An 18642-nucleotide genomic window follows, 5' to 3' on the forward strand; every position below is an offset into this window, starting at 1 on the left:
CTGTGTACGGGGCTCTTGTACCTTTTACTATACCTCCCTGTAATCCGGACTTTTTGATAAACCGGCACCACGCTGGTCCCGTCGGTGCCGGATAAAAAAAGAGTTTCCTGTATGTACATTGAACACTCTTAACCTATGCATTACTGCACCAGCTGAAGAATCCACCTAACTACACATGGACTACAGTGAGGAATAGTGACATTCAAGATAACGTGACTATCACTTTTTTCTCACATATGAAAGGTCTCAATTGTCACCGCTCCCTGGTAGGGCATGGGGAAACATCCGATAACAACCATAAAATCAAACTGACAACAGGATGGGTTAAAAGGTTGGGGAGACCAAACGCAGATTGGGTGACTGCTTTGCGGAACACCTCCGTTCAGTCTGTAAGGGGGACCCAGAGCTCCCGGTGGCCTGTCACTTTAATTCTCCGCTTCACTCCCACTCAGACCTCACCGTCCTCAGCCTCTTGCATTGTTCCACGGAAGCTCAGCATAATCTCGAGGAACAGCACCTCATCTTCCGATTAGGCACTTTACAGCCCTCTGGACTCAACACAGAGTTCAACAATTTCAGATCATAACCTCGGCTCCTATCACATATATATATTTTCTTTTTTTTTATCCACACATTTTGTTTGGCCTTTTTTTCTTCCCTCCCACATGGCAGCTGTCCTTCATTCTGCCAGCGCAATTCACACTTCATCTAGAGCCATCCTTTGTTCCTTAACCTGTCCCATTACCGCCTCCTCTCGCCTTGAATATCTCTTAATGTCTCTCAATGTCTCTCAATCTCTCCTGCTTTCTACCCTATCACAGGCCTTCCCTTTTGTTCTTTCATCCCCTCCCCCTTTTCCCAGCCTCTAAACTTGCTTTCCATTTCCTGCTTTTTTCCAGTTCTGACGAAAGGTCTTCGACCTGAAACGTTAACTCTGTTTCTCTCTCCACGGATGCTGCCTGGCCTGCTGAGTTTTTCCAGCGTTTTCTGTTGTTATTTTGGGTTAAAAGGTTACCCGGCAACACAGAGGCCTTCCATCCCTCAGCATCATTTTGCCCGACGTAGGATTATTTAATTCTCCCGAGCACTTTAATAAGCAGCCAGTCTCTACAATACAGCACTGTGCGCCTAAAATATAACAGCGCTATTTCACTGTCTTGCTGGATTTACAATGTCACTAAATTAACAGTCAAATTAAAATGACAGAACCCACGTCATCATTTTTATAAATTATAAATCACATTTATTCTGGAGCCTTACTCTAATGCAGGTTTAGATATTAATCAAATTCCATTAAAAAATTAGTATTTTGTTCATTCTCCCGCTCCCCCATTTGATGTTCTCTTAATTGTTCAGGTTCTTGGTTCATCAAGTTATATTCTTACTAACTCGCACCAAGTCCCGTTCGCCCAGCACCCCTACATTGGCTCCCGGTTAAGCTGCGCTTCGATTTCAAAATGCTCACATTCTTGTTTTCAAATCCCTCCATGGCCTCGCCCCTCCCTATCTCTGTAATCTCCTTCAGCCCCACAACCACTCCCCCCCCCCCCACCCCCGAGATATCTGCACTCCTCTAATTCTGCCCTCTTGAGCATCCCTGATTATAATCGCTCAACCTTTGGTGGCCATGCCTTCTGTTGCCGAGGCCCTCAGCTCTGGAATTTCCTGCCTAAACCTCTCTGCCTCTCTACCTCTCTTTCCTCCTTTAAGACGCTTCTTAAAACTGACCTCTTTGACCAAGCTTTTGGTCACCTGCCCTAATTTCTCCTTATGTGGCTCGGTGTCAAATTTTTTATCTTAAAATACTCCTGGTGCGGCGCCTTGGGATGTTTTACTACGTTAAAGGCACTATATAAATACACGTTGTTGTTGTAGTGGGGTTTGTTTAAACCAAACCCAAAATCTAAGCAACACGGAATAATTTTAACTAACAAACAGGAGAAAAAAAATTGCTCATCAATTGTTAATTAATGCATTTGGAGAGTAGCACAGATGTAGAGTGAGTATTAGTGCCTTCGCTAATCTGAAGAGGTCTAATTGTCATTTAATTAATGGGCAACTCTTGGTTCATTATTGCTATTATACAACACCTCTGAGAATTCAACATCAATTTCTGAAGCAACACAATTCCTGTAGAGGGGTAACACGTGCTCCATTTAACTGTCAGATAATGCCAGCTGCCTGTGAGTGTCAAGCTTCGCCTAACTGCGGTGGCAGAAGGTGAACCAGCAGGCAAGCCAATGGCACCTCTCAATTAGTTAAACGTTTGCTTGTAAGTTGTCCATAATTCCTATCAAACGCAAGCAAGTAATGGAACGAACAAATCCATTCAATCTGCCGAGCCCACCAGTTCCAGCACCCTTCAGGCCTAGCTGCACTGTTATGAACGCCCCCTCAATTTACACCAGCCCAGAATTTTGCTGGAACGTGCCCCGTTAAGGCATTTTCCTGCGCCAACCAGCGCAAAAAAAAATTGCGACGCAGTTTGTCGAAAGTGCCAGCTGATCAGGGCGGCAACGGGGCACCCGGGACCGCGGTGAACGATGGGGCCAACAGAGTATCTCCTTAACCGGTGAAATATAACGATTGAGAATGAGACAGGAACTGCGGGGGAAGGAAATAGGGTGCATTAGAGTCACATCGGGCGTAGAAAGAGAAATAAACAAGGGAAAGAAAGACTGGATTAAAAGAGTGAAAAAAAAAGACAAAGGAAAAGTTTTTTTTTTAAACTTGTCCCCTTTCTGCATCTTCTGAGGTTGATTAGCAGTGCAGGAACATAAATCTCGTCACTAAAAGGGTTGTTCAGTACCAGCCCTAACTTACCGCGGTGAGTGTAAGTGGCAATTAATGCGCAGACGTAGCAATTTCTTGAAACTCACGGGGAGGCTGAGGGCGAGCTCCCGTTTTCGCGAGGCTAAGGCCGGAGCGGCGCAATTTGTCCAGCAATTTGTGGCGATTCGCAGTTCACAGGGTATCTCTTCCTCGCCACAAGCTGGTTGGACGATTTACACCGTTAATAACGGCGAATGCCATTAAACCCGCCATTACTTTGCTGGCAAATTCTGGCTCATTTTGTCCTCACACAGGTGCAAAGTACAGCTAACTTCCAAGGGAAGAAAAGGCTTGGGAATTTTTCTTTCCAACGTAAGAACATAAGAATTAGGAGCAGGGGTCGGCCATTCGGCCCCTCGAGCCTGCTCCACCATTCAATAAGATCGTGGCTGATCTTCCACCTCAACTCCACTTTCCCGCCCGATCCCCATATCCCTTGATTCCCCTAGAGTCCAAAAATCTATCGATCTCAGCCTTGAATATACTCAATGACTGAGCATTCACAGCCCTCTGGGGCAGAGAATTCCAAAGATTCACAACCCTCTGTGTGAAGAAATTCCTTCTCATCTCAGTCCTAAATGGCCGACCTCTTCTTCTGAGACTATGCCCCCTAGTTCTAGACTCTCCAGCCAGGGGAAACAATCTCTCAGCATCTACGCTATCAATCCCCCTCAGAATCTTATATGTTTCAATGAGATCACCTCTCATTCTACTAAACTCCAGAGAGTATCGGCCCAATCTACTCAATCTCTCCTCAGAGGACAACCCTCTCATCCCAGGGATCAATCTGGTGAACTTTCATTGCACCGCCTCTAAGGCAAGTATATCCTTCCTCAGATAAGGAGACCAAAACTCTGCACACAAATGAGTGGACCACGGCGTTTAAGTCAGAATGACCATGTTGAATGAATCACTTGTTCAAGTGTTTTCCTCAGTGAATTTAGGAGTCTCTCGTTCTACCATCAGTTTCAATGCTCACAGGCTTCAACGATGCAGAATAGCAAAATTCCTTATGGAGTCTTTCTGCAAGTTAGCAGTGGTTTTTGCAAAGTTCATTGTTATATAAAACCCAGTTGAGATATAACATTTTATCCTGGGGCAGGGATTAAAATAAAATAATACATCCTGGCCTGCCGCTGTAAGAAAATCATTTGAACCAAAAAAAAACTCCATGCTATCAATCCAACATCATTTGACCTCACCTGTTGCATTACTCAGAGATTTGTGTGCACCCAATTGGACCGAATCCATAATACATTTCTCCCTGGCCACTGCAGAAGCGTCAGGATGTGAGTCTAATACTACAATCTTCAAACTTGACTGGTTTCTTGACAATCCTCCTATAACCTCAACAAGCCCTGACTTTATACTATCTTCGACACTCCATCTCGCTTTCTTTCATCCCATGATGATTGATATTAGTCTGGTGCATTTTTGGTTCAGCGGAAGGTTAGTGATTCAAGAAGAGCATTAGTGTTGGAGTAAGTACTTGTAAAGTACATACCTCTGAGTGTACCACGGCGTTTAAGTCAGAATGACCACGTTAAAATGAATCTCATGTTCAAGTGTTTTCCTCAGTGAACTTAGGAGTCTCTCATTCTACCATCAGTTTCAATGCTCACAGGCTTCAATGATGCAGAATAGCAAAATTCCTTATGGAGTCTTTCTGCAAGTTAGCAGTGGTTTTTGCAAAGTTCATTGTCATATAAAACCCAATTGAGATATAGGGCAGGATTTTCATTGGGCCGTGGAGGCGGGATTGGAGGCGTGTGGGGGGTTAAAATCGTGAAATCGGGGGGCACGAACCCATCCCGCCCCCAACCCGTCTGCATGCCAGTTTCAAAGGAGGCGGGTACCTGACCCGCACTGGGACCCGCCTCCCCGAGGCAGGAAGGGGATTAATGCCAATTAACTGTCTGTTAACAGGTAGTTAACAGGCAGTTTTTAGCCTAATCCCTATTTTTATTGGTGAAGTGTGGGATTCCCGACGGCTCCAAACCACGCCAAGTTAGCGAGGCGGACCGTCGGGCTGAAGGGCTTGGAGGGTTCGAGATGTCCGCTGTTCAGGTGAGTAATGGGTGCATGAGTGCAGAGGTAAGTGTGTTTGGTGTGTGTAAAGTGTTTAAAGAAGTTTTACTTACCTTTAGTTACCTTTACAGCCTTCCTTCCTTCAGGTCTCTTGAGTCCCTCATCTCACCGGCACAGAAAGCAGAATGGCCGCGAGCTGTCAAAAGTTGCAGCATTCAGCTTTCTGTTCTGGAGAGATCTCTAAATCAGCCTGAGAGGAAGGAATTAACTTGGAGTACAGATTGTCAGTGATTGACAGCTTCAAAGAGCTGTCAAACGCTGATATTTCATCTGTCAAAAGGTCTTGACAGATGAAATGTCAATCTGTGATGTCACCTGTTGCCAGGTGGCCCTTAATCCGCCTGCTGAGCCCCTGGGCAGGCTCAACAAGGTCAATCAAGTGAAAATCGCGTGGGTTGGCCACAACTCGATGGAGGCGGGACTACAACCCCAAAAGTTGTAGTCCCGCCTCCTACACGCCTCCAGAATCAAAATCCAGCCCATAACATTTTATCCTGGGGCAGGGATAAAAATAAAATAATACATCCTGGTCTGCCTCTGTAAGAAAAATACCACAAAGCTGAGTGCTGGCTGGTAGACGCAACTCTTGGGGGTTCCATGTCATTGAGACACTTCTGGATTGCACGAGGGAGCCCTTCATTAGGGGAAAAGTCCGACACGTCTGGTCTGAGTTGAAACCACTGGGGCGGCGTGAAATTCTATGTACTCAACCAACGCCACAGTTCCCCTTCAAAGAGCAGTCGAATCAAAGGCAACGCACGACAATTAACGAATGCTTTTGCCACTTGACTATCAGATTGATTCATCTAATCTTGTTCCTTTTTCAAGTTATGAAATATTCAGTTGTATCTGTCTGGTTGGCGATCTACGGTTAACAGAGAGGGTGGTCACCACTTTCTCACTGCTCAATAATACAACAACCAGTGGCACATCATTGACTCACTTTTTACACAATTCAGGAGAGCACTTAGCTTATTTACATAGCACTGCCCAAGTTGGAATCACAGAATGGTACAACACAGGAGGCCGCCATTCGGCCCATCGTGCCTGTGCCGGCTCTCTGCAAGAGCTATCCAGTTAGTCCCACTCCCCGGCTCTTTCCCCATAGCCCTGACAATTTTCTCCCCTTCAAGCATTTATCCAATTCCCTTTTCAAAGTTACTATTGAATCTGCTTCCACCACCCTTTCAGGCAGCGCCAGATCATAATAACTTGCTTCAATGTCTTCCCTGGTAATTTAATCCACCAACTCTATTCTCTTTGGGTGACAAAATTCTATTTGACTTTCCTTTTTATTCTTAACTGCCTGATTTTTATTTTGCATTTCCTGATATTTAAGCTCTTCATCATAGTAAACGGTTTGTTTAAACCAACATTGTCTCTTTCACAATCCTTAAAACTTCAATTACATAACTTCAAAGTATTGCTTTTTCCCAAATAGAAGGATCTGGATTCCTTTTACTTGAGCACAAAAAGTCCAGGCTGACAATCCAGTGCAGTACTGAGGGAGCGCTGCGCTGTCGGAGGTGCCTTCTTTCGGATGAGACGTTAAACCTCAGGTGGATGCAAAAAGATCCCACGGAACTATTCCGAAGAAGATGGATGGGCGGCGCGGACACGATGGGCCGAAGGGCCTCTTTCTGTGCTGTAAAACTCTATGGCCTAGAAATTGGGTTCTGGTCTTGCCAGGGCTGTAGCGCCAGAAAGTTTGCGCCAGCGGTAATGTGGCAGCGCCCGACGAAAATTCGGGTGCGCCGGGCCCAGACGGCGGCGGGCGCTAAAACCCTCCTTTAGCGCCTCAAAACGGGCGTGAACTTGGGTTTCCCGGCGCTAATCCCCCGCTGCGGCACCCGATGCGGTGCGGCAGGCGGGGGAACTGCAGGCCTCCTCCTCCTGTTAAGGAGGAGCTGCCTGCAGCCGACAACTGTCCGGCGGATTGACCCGACATCTGAGCCCGGCACCTCGGGGAAGTGCCGGGCTCGCATGAGACACTGATCAGGGCCGCGGGGGGGGAATGCAGGAGTCCGGGAAGGGAGGTGCGGGCAGGCGGCCGCCGGGAACACGGCCGGCCGCCGCTCCACCTTTATGCGCCGGCGCACACTGGGGGAAGACTCTGTTGCCAGAGTCTTAGTTGCGCCTGCCACGGGCGAGGCGGGCGCAACTGAATTTCGGCTTGGGGCCGGGTTACCACGGCAACCGGGACGCTGCGCACACCGATGACGTCATCGGTGCCGGCGCAGCGCTACCGGTGCAACGCCGATTTAGGGCCCCAGGGAATTTCTCAACTGGCCATAACTCCGGTGCTAGGCCCTCTAGCGCCTCAAATGCGGCGCTAAGCCTACCGAATTTCTAGGCCTATGACTCTAAGAGCAGGGGAGTTATCCCCGGTGTCCTGGGGCCAATATCTATCGCTCAAATCAACATCACTAAAACAGATTATCTGGTCATTATCACATTGCTGTTTGTGGGAGCTTGCTGTGCGCAAATTGGCTGCCGTATTTCCTACATTACAATAGTGACTGCCCTTCAAACAGTACTTCATTGGCTGTAAAGCGCTTTGGGACGTCTGGTGGTCATGAAAGGCGCTATATAAATGCAAGTCTTTCTTTTAATCTTTCATTATAACGCAAATTCCTAATCTATGTGCAGTGAGCAGAGTGAAGGTGCCGACAGAAGAAGGATCACTTTAATAAGTTGGAAGTTTCACCTGTATAGCCAAACACTAAATCAAGTCAAGAGGATTCTTAAATGAGGTAATAAATTAACGCCGAGAGACACACGAGGACACAATGCCCACAGTGCGGCACCATCTCATTCACTGCCAATGGCCATCATGTCAGCGTATATTTTAACAGTCTACTCAGGAGCTGAGCACAGTGGCGGAAATCCTCAGACACAATCCTACAACAGTCAAGCTGTGTTTGTTCCATGTTTTTAAACTTGATATCGAACCATTCACAAAGCCCTTAGTCCCCCAGCAAAACTATCTGAGATTGGGTCGATTAGGCTTATATTCGCTAGAGTTTAGAAGAATGAGAGGGGATCTCATTCAAACTTATAAAATTCTAACAGGACTAGACAGACAGATGCAGGAAGGATGTTCCCGGTGGCGGGGGAGTCCAGAACCAGGGGTCACAGTCTAAAGATAAGGGGTAAGCCATTTAGGACTGAGATGAGGAGGAATTTCTTCACCCAGAGAGTGGTGAACCTGTGGAATTCTCTACCACAGAAAGCAGTTGAGGCCAATTCATTAAATATATTCAAGAAGGACTTAGATATATTTCTTAAGGCTAAAAGGGATATGGGGAGAAGGCAGGGACAGGGTGCTGAATTTGGATGATCAGCCATGATCTCATTAAATGGCGGAGCAGGCTCGAGGGGCCGAATGGCCTACTCCTGCTCCTATCTTCTATGAGGACTGTATAATACCATACGTTATTACATCAATGGCGGGTAAATGGAGTTAGGATACAGATCAGCCATCATCTCATTGAATGGCGGAACAGGCTCGAGGGGCTGAATGGCCTCCTCTTGTTCCTATGGATCCTTAAAACTGTCCTCATTAATTATTGTGGATACTTTTGAACCATTATTTCAGAACTCAATATTAGACTCAAAAAAATGACTGTCCTTTTTTCTTGAACTTTGACTTTGGTTTCATTTATCATCCCTTTTGAAGTACAGCAACTCTGTAATTAATGTTTCATGTTTTATTGGAGGAAGAATACAGAGCTAATTATCATTCCAAATTAGCTTTGCAGGCCGACTGCACATAGACATGATATCAGACTGTAAGACGTGACTGTTCCTGAGGATCAAAACTTACTGCAGTTCATACTGAATTCTTTCAAAGTTGCAAAGGATCATTTCGAAATATATAAGCTGAGAAATTAGACCGCAATACTGTCATAGGAACTCTTAATGAATTCCTAGCAAACTCTTCTGTCTTCTAGTTTAACTGAAGCCATGACCTGTTTATTTTAAATGGGATAACGTCTCTGCTAATACAGCAGGCAAAGGAATTTGATACAATTGCACAGTATCATTTAAAAGCTCTATTCTCTCACTAGCCTTAAAGAGGAATCAGACCCCAGCGGTAAAGAGATTCTTTCATTAAATTCTTCTCAACTTAATTACTGTTTATTATTATTCTAATCAGAGCAGACTGTGCTCATCTCGCTGGGCTAACTGGGGTGTCGTGAGGTTTTTTTTCTCTTTTGCTATCAGTGAAAGGGTAAATAACACATTCAAAGAAACACAAACTTACCCAGAGACTCAGTGGGCAGCACACTCGCCTCTATGTCAGAAGGTCATGGGTTCAAGTTTCACTCCAGGGACTTGAGCACACAAATCCAGGCTGACACTCCAGTGCAGTGCTGAGAGAGTGCCACACTGTCGGAAGTGCTGCCTTTTGGATGAGACGTTAAACCGAGGCCCCGTCTGCTCTCTCAGGTGGACGTAAAAGATCCCGCGGCACTATTTCGAAGAAGAGCAGGGACGTGCTCCCCGGTGTCCTGGGGCCAATATTTATCCCTCAACCAACATCACTAAAAACAGATTATCTGGTCATTATCACATTGCTGTTTCTGGGAGCTTGCTGTGTGCAAATTGGCTGCTGCGTTGCCCACATTACAACAGTGACTACACTTCAAAAGTACTTCATTGGCTGTAAAGCGCTTTGGGACGTCTGGTGGTTGTGAAAGGCGCTATATAAATGCAAGTCTTTCTTTCATGACAATTCTTTAATTGCCTAAAAATCGAATCAAGGATTAAACATCAAATGATCTGCAATAAAAGCCACACAAGTTAGAGGATTAAGAGGTGCTTAAGATGATTAAAGGAGTTGGTAGGGTGGAGAGAGAGAAATTATTTCCTCTGGTGGTGTGAGTACAGAACATGGGGACATAACCTTAAAATTAGAGCCAAGCTGTTCAGGGGCGATGTCAGGAGGCACTTCTTCACACAAAGGGTAGTGGAAATCTGGAACTCTCTCCCCCAAAAAGCTGTTGAGACTGGGGGGGGGGCGTCAATTAAATAATTTAAAAAACTGCCATTCATAGATTTTTGTTAGGCAAGGGTCTTAAGGATTATGGAACCAAGGCGGGTAGACGGAGCTAAGATACAGATCAGGCATGATCTAATTGAATGGCGGAACAGTCTCAAGGGGCTGAATGGCCTCCTCCTGTTCCTATGTTTGTTTCTCCTCTCCTGCCGAAATCTTTTCATCACCACCATAAAAATGGATTTTCAAGTCCACGACAACCGGTGGCGCCGATGATCATGCTCGTTGTCTCAACTGTTTCTCCCTACTTCAAAGTAAGCCTCCATTACAAAAACAGGCGGTCAAATGTAAGTGAGCACAAAGTGCTCTGACCAGAGGATTACTAAACCGATCACACCTCTGAAGGAGCTAAAATAAGAACGGAAGGAACTTGAAATGCCCGACAGTATCTGACAGAGAAAGATAGGCTAAAATGTCAGCTGCTGCCGATCTTTTCTTTCAGATGCTGAAATGAATTGTGCTCAGGTATCCGCTGCAGCCAGTCAGAAAGGAATGTTCTCTGAAAGGAATGGTGGAATTTAAGGGATTGTATTTATCAAGTAAAATCATTATTCTCACCTAAAACCTGTCACCTTTATCCAACAGTTTCTGATATGCCAACATTTTTTTAAATGTTGAAATATAAGTTACCACATGGTGAAGGGAAATCTATTTTAAACATCGCTGACTACGAGAAGAACTTTAATACAAAAAAGAGAACTTTTAATGATGGCGATACCACTTTAAAATGCAAGCTGAGAACAAAGAATTACTCAGATAAAAGGCGCAGTTGTGGCCAGGGACAGGTCTGGAGTTGCTGTGCAACCAATGGAACCGACCAACACTGTCTTGAGAGAAGATATGCTGAGCCTTTATAAAGCGCTGGTTTAGACCACAACTGGAGTATTGCGGCCAGTTCTGGCCACCACACTTTAGGAAAGGATGTGAAGACCCTTGAGAGGGTGCAGAGGAGATTTACCAGAATGGTTCCTGGGATGGGGGATCTTCGCTACAAGGACAGGTTGGAGAAGCTGGATTGGTTTTCATTAGAGCAAAGGAGGTTGCGGGGTGATTTGATAGAGGTGTACAAGATTATGACGGGTTTGGATAGGCTAGACAGGGAAAGGCTGTTCCCACTAGTTGATGGTACAAGGACTAGGGGACACAGATTTAAGGTTTTGGGCAAGAGATACAGGGGGGGACGAGAGGAAAAACTTTTTTATGCAACAAGTGGTGATGACCTGGAATTCGCTGCCGATGGAAGTGGTGGAAGCGGAGACACTCAATGTTTACAAGGGGAGGCTGGATAGGCACTTGAGGGAAATAAACTTGCAGGGTTACGGGGATAGAGCGGGGGAATGGGACTGACTGGATTGCTCTACAGAGAGTCTGCACGGACTCGATGGGCTGAATGGCCTTATTCTGTGCCGTTATGACTCTATGACTAAGACCCTCCTTAATCTGTAACAAGTAACACGCATGATTGAGTAACCCCACTAAAACTTTGAACCAATCGTGAACAACCAGGAGAAAAGCCATGTTTGAATGAGCCAATCATTAAGGTGTACACATGAGAGCCGTGAGAGGAGTTTTGAACATGAAGAATATAAGAACTGACACAACACCTAGTTTTTCCACTGCAGTCGGCCAGGATAAACATATCCTGGTCTAACGAAGAGAAGATGTCTAAAGATTCCAACGGACTTCAAGTGAGCGTTGGTTTGGCCAACCGGGCACTTGAAGATTCCAGGACAGGCTAAGCTGGGTTCTTATTTAATCTGTGTGTTAGTGGTTAAATAAAAGATCTCTGGGAGATAGTGGGCTGGATTTTACCAGCCCTGAGGAGGCAGGTTTGGAAGTGGGACTGGAGGCGGGACTGCTGGGAAAATCATAAAGAAAGGGAGCGGGTCCCAAACCCGCCTCCAAACAATCTTCCCGGGAGGCGGGTCCCCGATTTGCGCAGGGACCCGACTCCTAGCGGCGGGAAGAAGATTATAGTCACTTAACTGCCTGTTAACAGGTAGTTAAGAGGCTTTTTCCCATTTTGAGACTTCTGCTGCGGGCTTCCTGAAGTTCGGGAACACGGCCAGGGTCTGATGTACTGTTGGTGTATAGATGACAGCTGCAGAAGTGGCATGAAGGATGCAATGGGACACTGGTGAGTATCAGAGGTAAGGAATTGTTGGGAAGGTCATTTTTAATGTGTTTAGATTTTTCTGTAGGTGACAAGATTTGAAGTGCTTGTGTGGCCTCACCTCAATGGAAGAAGTGACAGATCGCTTCTGTACCCTCACTTGCAGCTGTCATCTGTTTCATCGTAAGGAGAGAGTCATTGGGGAGCCTGGGTGCAAGGGCTCACCTTTGTGCAGTGATTGTCAGTGTTTGACAGCACCTCAATGCTGTCAAACGCTGTCAAATCATCTGTCAAAAATAAATGCTACATGTGCCTTTAAGAAAACCGGCAGATAAAGCATCGTCAACTGACATCATCTGACACCGGCTTTCCCTTAATTGGCCAGCAAGCCCGCAGGGCGGGTTGAACAAGGCCAATCAGGGTAAAATAGCGTCTGTGCATTGGACGTCGCTGGGGGTGGGACTAGAACCCGAAAGGCAGCAGTCCCGCCCCCAACTCGTCTCGGTGAGTAAAATCCAGCCCAGTGTATCTGTGTGGTTTTATGTTAAAGTGGATTCAGGTCTACGAACCCTACTCGAACACCTAATGTGGGAGACGTGAAAGTCGTAAATAATTCTTACAAAGGTTCTCACTTAGCCATCAAGAAGTGTCAAGAAATCAGCTTGGACCATTGTCAACTAAACATCCAATCGGGGGAGGAGCTTTAATGGGCACCGTAGTGAGGCCAGAATATCAATTTTATACTGGTGTCACCCTGGAAACCACTTGGCCCAAAGGGATGCATTGTTCAAGGCCATGGCTGTTTCCTGTTGATGTTCACAGCTCTCCATTAACTAAAAAGAATTGTAACTGGTTTTGTTTTTAGTGAGGCATCACAAAGGCAAGTGAATATAAACGCAAAAATTCTAGTTTCTGCTTTTAGCAGCTGATCCATGCAAACCCCATCGGCTTACTGTCAATCATCAGCAAACTGAAGGAAGGAATCATCAAGAGAGCCATCAAATGGCACCTACTCACCAATAACCTGCTTACCGATGCTCAGTTCTGGTTCTGTGAGAGTCATTGAGCTCCATTGCTCACCCAGCTTAACTGGACCAACCACAACAACTGTGGTTATAAGAACAAGGTGCAGGCTAGGTAGTCTGCAATGAATAGCTCAACTCCCAACCCTTCAAAGACTCTTCACCATCTACAAGGCTCAAGGCAGGAGCGTCACGGAATACTTGCCTGGACGGTGCAGCCACAACAATATTCCAGAAGCTCCACAGTATCAAGGACAAAGCAGTCCACTTGCCACTGAACTCAACATTACCCACTCCATCACCTGTACACTGTGGATGCAGTATGTACTATCTGAAGGATGCACTGCTGTAACTCACCAAGATTACTTTGACAGCACCTCCTATCTCCATGACCTTTACTACCAAGGACAGCAGCAACAATATCACGTTAACACCATCACCTCCAAGTCACACAACATCCTGTATTAGACAGATCTCGCTGTCTCTTCACTGTCGCTGGGTCAAAATCCTGGAGTTCTCTATCTAACACCATCGTAGGAGAACCACCACCGCAAGAACTGCAGGGATTTAAAAAGGTGGCCCACATCACCTTCTCAGACCCTCTTATTACACATAAGCAGTTGAGTCAGAGTTGTATTGGTGGAGTCAGGGCAACATGTTATCCGCCTGACCTCTCAGTCACATGGCCTAGGTAAATTGGCGAGAAAAATACAGGAATTTACCATCATGCTGGAGCTCAAAGAACAGTGAATGCTCAATGTTTCCTTTTCTCCCCATCAGTTTTCTCTCTCCTCTTTTCTACAATCTGAACATACAAAAAGGCAGGTCCATCGACTCTGTCCCAAACAGTCATGACCCCAATGACCCCTCGCACTAGCAGTCATGACCCCTTACACTAGCAGTCATGCCCCCATGACCCCTTGCACTAGCAGTCATGACCCCCAATGGCCCGTTGCACCAGCAGTCATGACCCCCAATGATCCCACACACTAGCAGTCATGACCCCAATGACCCGTTGCACCAGCAGTCATGACCCCCAATGACCCCTTACACTAGCAGTCATGACCCCCAATGACCCGTTGCACCAGCAGTCATGACCCCAATGATCCCTCGCACTAGCAGTCATGACCCCCAATGGTCCCCTTGCACTACAGTCATGTAATCTCCTGGGAAAGGTAAAAAAATAATTTTAAACACTAGGCTAATTTAGCGTAAAAAAAATCTAGGAAATTCCAGTCCGATCCCCTAAAATGATCAAAATGAGTTCAGGAGATTACAGTCACCATGAGATACATACCCAACATCCCACCTACTTGGCCACAGCAGGGAACTTGACCAACTCCTTTTTGAATTGTTGTAGCAAATTCACATTCACCACATGAGCCTGTAACTTAATCCAAATATTTTTAAACCTCTGGATAAAGAAAGACCTCTGGACATCTAACCTACTTCTAATGCTTACATAGCTTGTATACATGAGCCCTCATATTCCCTAGTTATCTAGTTCAAATGGCCTGTCCACTCAGACAGCGTCCAGTCCCTTCATTATTTTACATGCTGCAATCAAATTACCCCAAAGTCTACGCTTTTCTCGTGTAAAAAGACTAACCTCGCTAAGCCTTTTGTGATAATTAAGTGCTTTTAAAGTAAGGTGCATTCTGGTGGACTTTCTGTTACCTTTTTTTAGGGCCTCTACATCATCCAGGTGACCAAAACTGGGTGCATTATTCCAGATGGAGTTGAACCAGGGTCTGCTTTTTGTTTTATACTGGATTGTCCTTGCTCTACATCCTTTACTTGTCTTTGCAATAGCTTCTCAGAACTGCCCGTGCACCTTCACTGACCCATGTTCTATATAGCTCCCTAGGTCCCTTCCCCGCTCAACAGATTTCAATTCTGCACCAAGCACGACACAGACATGCTTGGCATTGGTCCTACATTTATCTTTTTTTTTATTCATTGATGGGATGTGGGCGTCGCTGGCTAGGCCTGCATTTAGTGCCCGCCCCTAATTGCCCTCGAGAAGATGGTGGTGAGCCGCCTTCTTGAACCGCTGCAGTATTCTTATTGTTTTTTGTAGCGGTTGTTTACAACTGAGTGGCTTGCTAGGCCATTTCAGAGGGCATTAAGAGTCAACCACATTGCTGTGGGTCTGGAGTCACATGTAGGCCAGACCAGGTAAGGGCAGCAGGTTTCCTTCCCTAAAGGACGTTAGTGAGCCAGATGGTATCAGAATGGTATCATGGTCGCCATTACTAAGACTAACATTTAATTCCAGAATTAAATTGAATTTAAATTCCACCAGCTGCCGTGGTGGGATTCAAACCCATATCCTCAGAGCATTTGACTGAGCCTCTGGCTGACTAGTCTAGTGACATAACCACTACGCCACCGCCTCCCCGTCTACATGAAATGAAGGAGTTGACGCCTTGCTGGGGTTTGGTTTGCCAAGTATTTTGCCCTTCTCAAGACAACTATTATAGACAGTAAATGAAGGCTTGCTACATTCCGTGAAGGTCCCAGGCCCAATTCCCAATGTGTGCTGACCTAGCTCATCTCAGTGGGATGCAGGTCGAGGGTGCTAGACTTGACCTCTGTGCATCTTAGTTTGGGGCTGGTAACAAATTGGCCATGTTCCTACTCTCCCTATCCAACGGCCACAGCAGGTATGGACATAGGGCGATGACAGGTTTGCTGGGGCTATGGTGTCCCCCCTCCCATGGGTCAAAATCTCTCTGCTGATGCTCACGCATGAAGAATGCCCATTTGGTCAAATGACTGGCACAGTAGATCCCAGCAAGCAGTCAGCTTCGTCAGGTTTTAGGAGGGGAATGGAGAAAATTGGTCCAAACAGTTAAGACGTATAAAAGCGTAAAACTGAGCGCTAGCTGTTCTTGTGGGCTCCAACATGAAGGTAAATTCTTTACTGCCTCCTGTGCTGTGGTCCCCAAGTTTCCCTGGGCCATTTGACATTGAGGACAGGTGAGTGACATCGCCTCCACTGCATTGACTCAGCTGCTAGGAGTTACAATTCTCCTGCCCTCCACCGGGGAGATGCCTGACCACTCCTCAGTCATATGGCAGAGATAATGGCCCGGTGTAGCGTTCGCTGTTATTACCCCCTTCGAAACCGACCGCAACTTCAGGATTTAGCGCAATCGCGCATCCTAGTGCGGAAATCTTGAAGTTGTAGGTCAGCCATTCACTGCTCCGACACTGGCTGTGCTTTTTTTAAAAAAAAGCTTGTTCTTTATTTCAGGTTGACCTTTTTCCCCATGTTGAGAGCCCCAGTCTTTGGTTTTGTTGCTCTCTGTAACATTTCTTTTTTTAAAAAAAGTTAAGAATCAAAGGAGCTGCTTCACTTCCTGGTTCCCGGGTCTGTGAGAATTCTGCATCGCAATTGGCTGCTCCAGACGGCTTGCGTTCGGGATTCCCCGTTAACACACACTGAGCTCAACTGAACGCCGGAAAAGCCGAGCTTCTCGCCGCAGTGATGGCGAGAAATTTGCGGGCAGCTTTCTTCGGGGCCAGCGGTGAGCATATTTGCTTCGCCGCCGACCGCAAATTACGGGCCAAGGAATTGAGCAGAGTTAAGATCTCAGATCTGCATCCCACCATCCCACACACACAGAATTCCTGAAGAAAATACTTGGCACACTTTTACTTTGTCGTGGTAAATAGGCAGGGAAACAATCAAATTAGAAAAACAGGTCACTTCCTGAAGAAGATAAATTGCACTTACCTCTTTCACATGTTCTCCCCCAGTAGCCCATGCCGGTGCAGTCACAGATGAACCTGTTCCAACCTTCCCTGCACACTGCATTGTTCTTACAAGGCCTGCTGTCACACTGTTTCATGCTCACTCGTAGGCAAGATGGCTTGACCCCAGCAGCGTTCTGGGCCTCCGCCAACTGTCGGATATCCTTGCTCCTGCCGTCAATAAACAAGTCCCTGATGCAGCCAACATAGCCATAGTTGAGCATGGCCGTCCACAGCTCCGTGGGCAAGATGGAACCCATTCTGTTATCCGGAAGGCCTCCGAGGTACATGTCCCCCTCCAGGTCAAGGATCTCACTATCTCCACTTGCCGTGAATGGGGTGCGCTGACTGTTCACCGATATAGTACCTGCAAGAGAAAATCAGACGGCTTAGAAAATGTTGGCCCGACTGTTCCTGAATGAGTTATGTTGTGCCTGCAGCCGGAAGATCTCCGATGTATGACAATTAGAAGCTTCTGTTTCAACGCATCTCATAATATAACCCAAAGACGTGCATTGGCTTCCTCCAATAGCTCAGGGTGTCAACATGACTAGTAGCTGGGCCACACAGACCAGGAGGGCATAATCCCTGGTCTGTACAGAGTTAGCAAATCTTAGCCAAGACAGCAGAATGAGTGAAAGAAAGAGAAAGAAAGAACATACATTTATATTGTGCCTTTCATGTGGTCGAGACATTCTAAAGCAGTTCATAATTAATGAAATACTTTTCCAGAATAGACATTGCTGTAATGCAGCCAAATTGCACACAGCAAGGTCCCACAAATAGCAATGAGATAAGCTGTTTCAGTGGTGCTAATTGAGAGATTCATTTTGCTCAGGCCACCCGAGAGAACTCCACTGCTCTTCTTCAAATAGTGCCATGGGATCTTGGGTGCCACGATTTGTCTCACCACCTCTGGGATAGGGAGTGAGGATCAGCCAGGGTTCCTAATCCTAAATGCTATCCAGCGACTCCTGTGGGAAATGCATGCGTATTGATATCAGGTGAGGAACCGACCAGGCTCGACAGTTACGCTATCAAAATCAAGTAGCCTGTTGCCGCTGGCCGTTCAGTCTCAAGCATGATGAAAGGCCTCTTGGACCAGAGGTAGGAACAGGAGTCAGCCATTCAGCCCCTTTCGAGCCTCTTCCGCTATTCAATCAGATCGTGGCTGATATGTATCTTAACTCCATCTATCCACCTTGGTTCCATTTCCCTTGATACCCTTGCCGAACAAAAATCTATCAATCTCAGTTTTGAAATTTTCAATTGAACCCCCAGCCTCAACAGATTTCGGGGGGGGGGGGGGAAGAGTTCCAGATTTCACTACCCTTTGTGTGAGGAAGTGCTTCCCGGCATCACCCCTGAACGGCCTGGCTCTAATTTTAAGGTTGTGTCCCCTTGCTCTGGAGAACACCCGATGTCCATGGGGCGGTTTTCCAGAAAAAAGCCAAAATCTTCCGGAGAGGAAATTGCTGAGACAGCGAGAAAAAAAAGCAATTGCTACGATGTATTTAGTAGTGGAATAAGAGCAATGCTGTGATTGGCTGTCAAACACCTTTGCATTGAAGTTCTCTCCAACATGAGTTAAATTCCAATTGTTTCATTTATGAAGCTCTTGAAGTCCCGCTCCAGAGACTTAAGCACATAAATCTAGGCTAACAATCCAGTGCGGTGCTGAGGGAGTGCTGCACTGTCAGAGGAGGCGCCTTTTGGATGATTCGTTAAACCGAGGCTCCGTCTGCTCTCTCAGGTGGACGTAAATC

General features: G+C 46.3%; 1 protein-coding gene across 1 annotated transcript in view; it reads right to left on the reverse strand.

Moving 5' to 3' along the window:
- nrxn3a (neurexin 3a) overlaps positions 1 to 18642 on the reverse strand; it is a 2455668-nt gene that overhangs the window by 1718619 nt on the left and 718407 nt on the right. Inside the window, exon 8 of the mRNA XM_086002654.1 lies at positions 16860 to 17243. Coding sequence (XP_085858780.1) covers positions 16860 to 17243 — 384 coding nt within the window. The remainder of the gene's footprint in view (positions 1 to 16859; positions 17244 to 18642) is intronic.

Source organism: Somniosus microcephalus, chromosome 12 (genome assembly GCF_052327205.1).
Source record: "Somniosus microcephalus isolate GS21.2 chromosome 12, FLI_Smic_1.0, whole genome shotgun sequence".
Classification (NCBI taxonomy): domain Eukaryota; kingdom Metazoa; phylum Chordata; class Chondrichthyes; order Squaliformes; family Somniosidae; genus Somniosus; species Somniosus microcephalus.